We start from the raw sequence: 9,420 nt of genomic DNA, 5'->3' as shown, positions 1-9,420 counted from the left end.
CATCTACCCCATCCCTCCCTCTACCCCCTCCTCCCCTCCACCCCACCCCCCCCCCACCCCATCCCTCCCTCTACCCCCTCCTTCCCTCTACCCCATCCCTCCCTCTACCCCCTCATTCTCGCTCTCTCTTTCCCATTTCTCCTCTACCCTCTCCTTCCCTCTACCCCCTCCTTCCCTCTCCTTTACCTATAAATATTACTACCCTTTTATATTAAGTACACCCAGGAAAGAATCCAGGCCTTTTTTAAAGCAATCTAGTGAGCTGGCCAGAACCACCTCTGGAGGGAGTCTATTCCACATTTACACAGCTCTTACGGCGAAGAAAGCTTTCTGTATTTGGAGACGAAATCGGTTTTCCTCTAGATGTAAAGAGTGCCCCCTTGTTGCACTGTACTAGTAATTGAGGTGTATAGTGTGTGTCTTGGATAGTGTTACTGGCAATCAAAGGGTTAAAATGTATTAGTAAATATGTGGCGAGCAAAGTGACGCTATCTGGGATTGACGCTAACGCTATCTGGCGTCACCCGTGACACTTTTACAGTGATCAGAAAAAAAATCTGTACACTGTACTAATGACACTGACAGAGCAGTAAAAGGATTAAGTGGGGGGGGGGGGCAATCAGGGGGTAAAAACGTAGTAGAGAGTATGTTGCGAGCAAACTGACGCTGTCTGGGATTGACGCTAACGCTATCTGGCGTCACCTGGGACCCTAATATAGTGATCCGCCAAAAATCTGTACACTGTACTGATGACACTGTGACAGTACAGTGAAAGGGTTAACTGGGGGTAGGGGGGGGGGCAATCAGGGGGTCATATGTGTCTAACTATGTGATCAGTGTCAGTGTAGTGCTTTGTACTCATTATCTCTTCTCTCTCTGGAACCAAAAAGGGCTCAACGAGAGAAGATGACATAATTTCCTGTGCCTGATGCGGTTTCCTGATTCGCCAGAGCCGATCAGCAGGTCCAGGCCAATTATTAAGTGATTGGTGCTGGATCAAATCACAGCACCCCTGGGCTAGTGGGCCGCACACGTGCTCGCGCGTGCACTCCCAGCTCAGGAACATGGAGGGAGCATGGATCACATGTATATATACGTGGTCCTGCGAAAAAAGCCGCCCGGTAGCAGTAAAAGCGTCCCGTTTTATTCATCACGCGGTTACTGGTTCTCATAAAATAAAGGATCCTGTAGTTCCCCACCCCCTTGTCTCCCCATTTCCATTCACAAAAATGTCTTCTATTTTTATAGAATACAAGGCGTTGTGTGAATGGACAAGAGGAGAACCTGTCATTTACCCGCCCCTTTCCCCTCTTCTCCCCTTTTCCTTTCACAGAATGCCTTGCATTCTGCAAAAAGAATGCAAGTCTTTGTTTTATTTTGTGAAGGATGAGGGGAGAGGATATGGCTGGTGAACCACAGGATCCTTATACTGTATGAGAAAAAGAAAAATCGATTGCAGCATCCAAAGAATAGCAATGTGTGTAGTACAGGGTTGCCAAACCCCCACCTCCACAATTCTTCTTTTCAAAACATGGAAAATTTACTGACACGCACACTGGCCAATAGTACTACATCTTGGCTGCATGATGGTGCTACCTGAGCCTCCAGGGACCACTGAGTGAGCACTGTACACTGAACTCCCCCATCTCCCTAACTCTCCCTCCCTTTCTATTCCCTCCCCTACCCCCTTCTTACATCTACCCCATCCCTCCCTCTACCCCCTCCTTCCCTCCACCCCATCCCTTCCCCTACCCCCTCCTTCCCTCCACCCCATCCTTCCCTCTACCCCCTCCTTCCCTCTACCCCATCCCTCCTCTACTCCCTTTTTCCCTCCACCCCATCCCTCCCCCTACCCCCTTCTTCCCTCTACCCCATCCCTCCCCCTACCCCCTCCTTCCCTCTACCCCATCCCTCCCTCTACCCCCTCATTCTCACTCTCTCTCTTTCCCATTTCTCCTCTACCCTCTCCTTCCCTCTACCCCCTCCTTCCCTCTCCTTTACCTATAAATATTACTACCCATTTATATTAAGTACACCCAGGAAAGAATCCAGGCCTTTTTTAAAGCAATCTAGTGAGCTGGCCAGAACCACCTCTGGAGGGAGTCTATTCCACATTTACACAGCTCTTACGGCGAAGAAAGCTTTCTGTATTTGGAGACGAAATCGGTTTTCCTCTAGACATAAAGAGTGCCCCCTTGTTGCACTGTACTAGTAATTGAGGTGTATAGTGTGTGTCTCGGATAGTGTTACTGGCAATCAAAGGGTTAAAATGTATTAGTAAATATGTGGCGAGCAAAGTGACGCTATCTGGGATTGACGCTAACGCTATCTGGCGTCACCCGTGACACTTTTACAGTGATCAGAAAAAAAATCTGTACACTGTACTAATGACACTGACAGAGCAGTAAAAGGGTTAAGTGGGGGGGGGGCAATCAGGGGGTAAAAAAGTAGTAGAGAGTATGTAGCGAGCAAACTGACGCTGTCTGGGATTGACGCTAACGCTATCTGGCGTCACCTGGGACCCTAATACAGTGATCCGCCAAAAATCTGTACACTGTACTAATGACACTGTGACAGGACAGTGAAAGGGTTAACTGGGGGTGGGGGGGGGGCAATCAGGGGGTCATATGTGTCTAACTATGTGATCAGTGTCAGTGTAGTGCTTTGTACTCATTATCTCTTCTCTCTCTGGAACCAAAAAGGGCTCAACGAGAGAAGATGACATAATTTCCTGTGCCTGATGCGGTTTCCTGATTCACCAGAGCCGATCAGCAGGTCCAGGCCAATTATTAAGTGATTGGTGCTGGATCAAATCACAGCACCCCTGGGTTAGTGGGCCGCACACGTGCTCGCGCGTGCACTCCCAGCTCAGGAACATGGAGGGAGCATGGATCACATGTATATATACGTGGTCCTGTAAAAAAAGACGCCCTGAGCAGTAAAAGCGGCCCGTTTTATTCATCACGCGGTTACTGGTTCTCATACAATAAAGGATCCTGTAGTTCCCCACCCCCTTGTCTCCCCATTTCCATTCACAAAAATGTCTTGTATCCTTTTTATAGAATGCAAGGCATTGTGTGAATGGACAAGAGGAGAACCTGTCATTTACCCGCCCCTTTCCCCTCTTCTCCCCTTTTCCTTTCACAGAATGCCTTGTATTCTGCAAAAAGAATGCAAGTCTTTGTTTTGTTTTGTGAAGGATGAGGGGAGAGGATATGGCTGGTGAACCACAGGATCCTTATACTGTATGAGAAAAAGAAAAATCGATTGCAGCATCCAAAGAAGAGCAATGTGTGTAGTACAGGGTTGCCAAACCCCCCACCTCCGCAGTTCTTCTTGTCAAAGCATGGAAAATTTACTGACACGCACAGTGGCCAATAGTACTACATCTTGGCTGCATGATGGTGCTACCTGAGCCTCCAGGGACCACCGAGTGAGCACTGTACACTGAACTCCCCCATCTCCCTCACTCTTCCCCTTATCTCCCTCCCTCTCTCTTCCCTCCCCTACCCCCTTTTTACATCTACCCCATCCCGTCCCCTACCCCCTCCTTCCCTCCACCCCATCCCTCCCCCTACCCCCTTCTTCCCTCTACCCCATCCCTCCCTCTACCCCCTTCTTCCCTCTACCCCATCCCTCCCTCTACCCCCTCCTTCCCTCTACCCCATCCCTCCCTCTACCCTCTCCTTCCCTCTACCCCCTCCTTCCCTCTCCTTTACCTATAAATATTACTACCCATTTATATTAAGTACACCCAGGAAAGAATCCAGGCATTTTTTTAAAGCAATCTAGTGAACTGGCCAGAACCACCTCTGGAGGGAGTCTATTCCACATTTACACAGCTCTTACGGCGAAGAAAGCTTTCTGTATTTGGAGAGGAAATTGGTTTTCCTCTAGATGTAAAGAGTGCCCCCTTGTTGCACTGTACTAGTAATTGAGGTGTATAGTGTGTGTCTCTGATAGTGTTACTGGCAATCAAAGGGTTAAAATGTATTAGTAAATATGTGGCGAGCAAAGTGACGCTATCTGGGATTGACGCTAACGCTATCTGGCGTCACCCGTGACACTTTTACAGTGATCAGAAAAAAAATCTGTACACTGTACTAATGACACTGACAGAGCAGTAAAAGGGTTAAGTGGGGGGGGGGGCAATCAGGGGGTAAAAACGTAGTAGAGAGTATGTAGCGAGCAAACTGACGCTGTCTGGGATTGACGCTAACGCTATCTGGCGTCACCTGGGACCCTAATATAGTGATCCGTCAAAAATCTGTACACTGTACTAATGACACTGTGACAGTACAGTGAAAGGGTTAACTGGGGGTAGGGGGGGGCAATCAGGGGATCATATGTATCTAACTATGTGATCAGTGTCAGTGTAGTGCTTTGTACTCATTATCTCTTCTCTCTCTGGAACCAAAAAGGGCTCAACGAGAGAAGATGACATCATTTCCTGTGCCTGATGCGGTTTCCTGATTCACCAGAGCCGATCAGCAGGTCCAGGCCAATTATTAAGTGATTGGTGCTGGATCAAATCACAGCACCCCTGGGCTAGTGGGCCGCACACGTGCTCGCCCGTGCACTCCCAGCTCAGGAACATGGAGGGAGCATGGATCACATGTATATATACGTGGTCCTGCGAAAAAAGCCGCCCTGTAGCAGTAAAAGCGTCTCGTTTTATTCATCACGCGGTTACTGGTTCTCATACAATAAAGGATCCTGTAGTTCCCCACCCCCTTGTCTCCCCATTTCCATTCACAAAAATGTCTAGTATCCTTTTTATAGAATGCAAGGCGTTGTGTGAATGGACAAGAGGAGAACCTGTCATTTACCCGCCCCTTTCCCCTCTTCTCCCCTTTTCCTTTCACAGAATGCCTTGCATTCTGCAAAAAGAATGCAAGTCTTTGTTTTGTTTTGTGAAGGATGAGGGGAGAGAATATGGCTGGTGAACCACAGGATCCTTATACTGTATGAGAAAAAGAAAAATTGATTGCAGCATCCAAAGAAGAGCAATGTGTGTAGTACAGGTTTGCCAAACCCCCCACCTCCACAATTCTTCTTGTCAAAACATGGAAAATTTACTGACACGCACAGTGGCCAATAGTACTACATCTTGGCTGCATGATGGTGCTACCTGAGCCTCCAGGGACCAGTGAGTGAGCACTGTACACTGAACTCCCCCATCTCCCTCACTCTTCCCCCTATCTCCCTCCCTCTCTCTTCCCTCCCCTACCCCCTTCTTACATCTACCCCATCCCTTCCCCTACCCCTTCCTTCCCTCCATCCCACCCCCTCCTTCCCTCTACCCCCTCCTTCCCTCTACCCCATCCCTCCCTTACTCCCTTCTTCCCTCCACCCCACCCCCCCACCCCCTCCTTCCCTCTACCCCATCCCTCCCCTACTCCCTTCTTCCCTCCACCACATCCCTTCCCCTACCCCCTTCTTCCCTCTACCCCATCCCTCCCTCTACCCCCTCCTTCACTCTACCCCATGCCTCCCTCTAAGCCCTCATTCTCGCTCTCTCTTTCCCATTTCTCCTCTACCCTCTCCTTCCCTCTACCCCCTCCTTCCCTCTCTCTCCCCCCTCCTTCCCTCTCCCTCCCCCTCCTTCCCTCTACCCCATCCCTCCCTCTACCCCCTCCTTCCCTCTACCCCATCCCTCCCTCTACGCCCTCCTTCCCATCCTTCCCTCTACCTCTCCTACTCGCTCTCTCTTTCCCATTTCTCCTCTACCCTCTCCTTCCCTTTACCACCTCCCTCCCTCTACCCCCTCCTTCCCGCTACCCCATCCCTCCCTCTACCCCTCCTCCTCTCTCTCTTTCCCATTTATCCTCTACCCTCTACTACCCTCTACCCCCTCCTTCTCTCTCCTCCCTCCTTCCCTTTCTCTCCCCTATCTCCTCTCCTTCCCTCTACCCCATCCCTTCCTCTACCCCATCCTTCCCTCTGCCCCATCCCTGCTTCTACCCACTCCTTCTCTCTACCCCATCCATCCCTCTCTCTCCCCTTTCTCCCCTACCCCCTCCTCCCTCTACCCCATCCCTCCCTCTACCCCCTCCTTCCCTCTACCCCATCCCTCCTTCCACCCCATCCCTCCCTCTTCCCTCTCTCCTCTGCCCTCTCATTCCCTCTACCCCCTCCTTACTTCTCCCCCCTCCCTCCCTCTCCCCCTCCCTCTACCCCCTCCCTCTCCCCCCTCCTTCCCTCTCCCCCCTCCTTCCCTCTCTCTCCCCCCTCCTTCCCTCTCTCTCCCCTTTTTCCTCTACCCCCTCCTTCCCTCTCTCTCCCCTTTCTCCTCTACCCCCTCCTTCCCTCTCTCCTCTACTCCCTCCTTCCCTCTCTCTCCCCTTTCTCCTCTACCCCCTCCTTCCCTCTACCACATACAAATATAACCCCCTTACTGAGGTGCAAACACACAAATATAACCACCCTTCTAAAGGTGCAAACACACAAATATAACGTTCTAAAAGGTGAAATAAGTCTTCACGGTGACTCCTTCCACAGTCTTCTTTCTCATATCCCATATCCCATCTCCACATCTCCAATTCTACTTTCGTAGCCATAGGAAAAGATGGGTCGGGGAATGAGATCTGGAGGCATTCGATATTCTTCCTGAGCTGGCCAGTCTTCCGTCTCTGAGTCGCTGGTCTCCGATATGTTTTGGTACTCGTAGTCTGTGACTCTGTAGTAATAAAAGTAAAATGTGATATTAGTAATGGCCCCCAATTATTTTTAGATGACAGTCTATACTAGGCTTTCTCAACAGGGTTTCTTCATATGGAAGACCCCCACGCAGTGAGCAGTGGCAGATTGATCTTCCGCCCGCCCATTAAATAATTTTAAGGGTTCCCCTATAGTAAAAAATATTGAAAAAGGCTATTATATACTATAGGACTAATTTTTGTTTGTTAAAGACTGCTCTATTAAAGTACATACTACAGTATGTACCAGGCTTTTGCAACCAGGGTTCCTCCAGAGGTTGTTAGAAGACCCCCGAGCAGTGAGCAGTGGCAGATTGATCTTCCACCCGCCCATCAAAATTATTTCAAGTGTTTCTCCAGGGTAAAAAGTTTAAAAAAGGTACTATATACGATGTGACAACATTTTTTGCCAAAACTGCTCTATAAAGATATTTCTCAACCAGGGTTCCTCCAGAGGTTTTGAGGAGATTCCCAAAGTAATGAGCAGTGGCACATTGATCCCCCACCCCCCAATAAATTATTTTAGGGGTTCTGCAGGGGTTAAAAGATTGAGAAAGGCTACTATATACTATATGATGACATTTTTCCAAGATTGCTCTATAAGATATACATACTCAGACTCTGAGCTAGACTCCTGTTCACTGAAGCCCGAGCTCTCCCCATCACTGTCCTGCTGCCTGGCCTCAATGTATTTCTGGACAATTTCTGTCTCCATTCCCCGTCTTTTAATGACGTGCTTCAGGCGCTTCTTCAGGGCCCCCTTCATCTTCCTCTTCTCGACCCTCTTTTTCTTCAGGTTCTTCATCGCCTCGATCCAGAGTTCAAGCTGCTCATCATCACTAAGGAGCAAAAAATATAGAGAAATTTTAAGTATAAAAAACAAAGACTTCCAGTCGTGCTTTAACCACTTTACCACTAGAGCATTTTGCTGTCTTACGTCTGGGCCACTTTTTGCGATTCGGCGCTGTGCAAATTTAACTGACAATTGCGCGGTCATGCAACGCTGTACCCAAACGAAATTTACGTCCTTTTTTTTCCCACAAACATAGCTTTCTTTTGGTGGTATTTGATCACCTGTGCGATTTTTACTTTTTGCGCTATAAACAAAAAAAGAGCGTTTATTTTGAAAAAATAACAATATTTTTAACATTTTTTTATATGAAATTCCCCCCAAAAAAGATGTAAAAACCAATTTTTTTTTAATTTTTGGCCAATTTGTTTTCTGCTACATATGTTTGGTAAAAAAAATCGCAATAAGCGTATTTTGATTGGTTTGCACAAAAGTTATTGCGTTTACTAACTATGGGAAAGATTTCTGTCATTTTTGGTGTTTTTTTTTTTAACGCGTAATGGTGGCGATCTGCGATTTTTTTTGCGGGACTGCGACATTGCGGCGGACAGATCGGACCCTTGACTGACATTTTTGACACTTTTGGGGGTACCAGTGACATTACTGCAGTAATCAGTGCTATATATATGCACTGTTACTGTAAAAATGACACTGGCAGGGAAGGGGTTAATTTTATTGGAGAGGGAGGGGTTAATGTATGCCTGGTGCTTACTAACGTGTGGGGGGGGAGGTGACTGAGTGAGCCAGGGACAGATCGGATGTCCAGCTATGCTGAACACTCCGATCTGTCACTCCCTGTCACTTAGGAGATCCACCCGCTCTGTTTACACAGGCGGGCGGATCTCCAAACTGGATTCCCCGACAATCGGGGCAGAGCAGCGGCGACCACCGCTGCTCCTCCCCTGGACCGACTCCCGCTGTGAATGAAAACAGCGGGAGCGCGCCTCCGGCGGTGCGCGAGCGCCGCCTACAGGGGGAGGAGTATGGCGACGTAGGTCTACGTCGTCAGACGATAACGAGCCACTTTGCCGCAGTAGTACTCCGGTACACAGTGGTAAAGTGGTTAATAATGTCAGATGTGCTTAGAAATAGAAAGAGAAAACTTACCATTCCTCCTCGAAGTCCACATTGTAGGCCAACGGACCCATACAGATGACGCAGGTCTTATGTAGGATGTCAAAGCAATCTTTGCAGTACAGACCTTTGCAGCCATTGGTCACACATTGCACAAAGTGCTCCCTGGTGGCCGGCATGGTCATTTTGGCACACGCCATGCAGTGCAGTTCCGTTGTTCCAAAAAATTTAGTCAGGAAGCTAAATCCGGGAATCCTATAGACAGAAAAACATGTTAGTATCATTCACTAACTGGCGCGGAAATATATTAAAGTTACAAAACAGTTCAGGAAACTTACTGTGCTGCAAGGATCATCAGGACGTCTGCGTGGCCCTCGTCTTCTATGTTCTGCCGTACGCTCCTCTTCAAGGATGTTTCCAGATTCATCCTTTTGGTCAGCAGGTTGTTAAACAGAAAGCATAGCCGTTCCTAAAAGAATAAAAATCTTAGTTAATAAAAGTGAACTCAAGACAACACTAAATATAAAGCCTGAAGCTTTAGTAAAGTTCCTCACATGGAGACTTTACAGGTAACATCACTTCCTGTAGCAGGATGACAACGCAAAGCTGCTGTTGTCATCCTGCTACAGGCTTACATTAAAAAAAACGTATTCCTAGGAACACAATAAATAGCAGGACTGCTTTGTAGTCCTATTCTGCCATGGACACTACTGGAGTGATAGACAGAACATGACGATGTCCTGCAGAATAAAATGACAATTGGCGACAGATTGGTAAACTTACCTGCTCCCGTTGTGG

At 48.2% G+C, this 9,420-nt stretch overlaps 1 protein-coding gene across 1 annotated transcript; it reads right to left on the bottom strand.

Moving 5' to 3' along the window:
* Positions 1–6,510: 6,510 nt before the first annotated feature.
* Positions 6,511–8,801, bottom strand: LOC309569104 (uncharacterized protein; the record flags this gene model as incomplete). Its single annotated transcript, XM_082274868.1, has 3 exons — positions 6,511–6,679; positions 7,313–7,537; positions 8,656–8,801. The coding sequence occupies 3 exons, from the start codon at positions 8,799–8,801 to the stop codon at positions 6,511–6,513; spliced, it is 540 nt and encodes a 179-aa protein (XP_082130994.1).
* Positions 8,802–9,420: the final 619 nt, after the last annotated feature.

This window comes from Pelophylax lessonae, assembly GCF_965119305.1.
Source record: "Pelophylax lessonae genome assembly, chromosome: 13".
Classification (NCBI taxonomy): Eukaryota; Metazoa; Chordata; class Amphibia; order Anura; family Ranidae; genus Pelophylax; species Pelophylax lessonae.
This window is presented reverse-complemented; position numbering and strand designations above follow the sequence as displayed.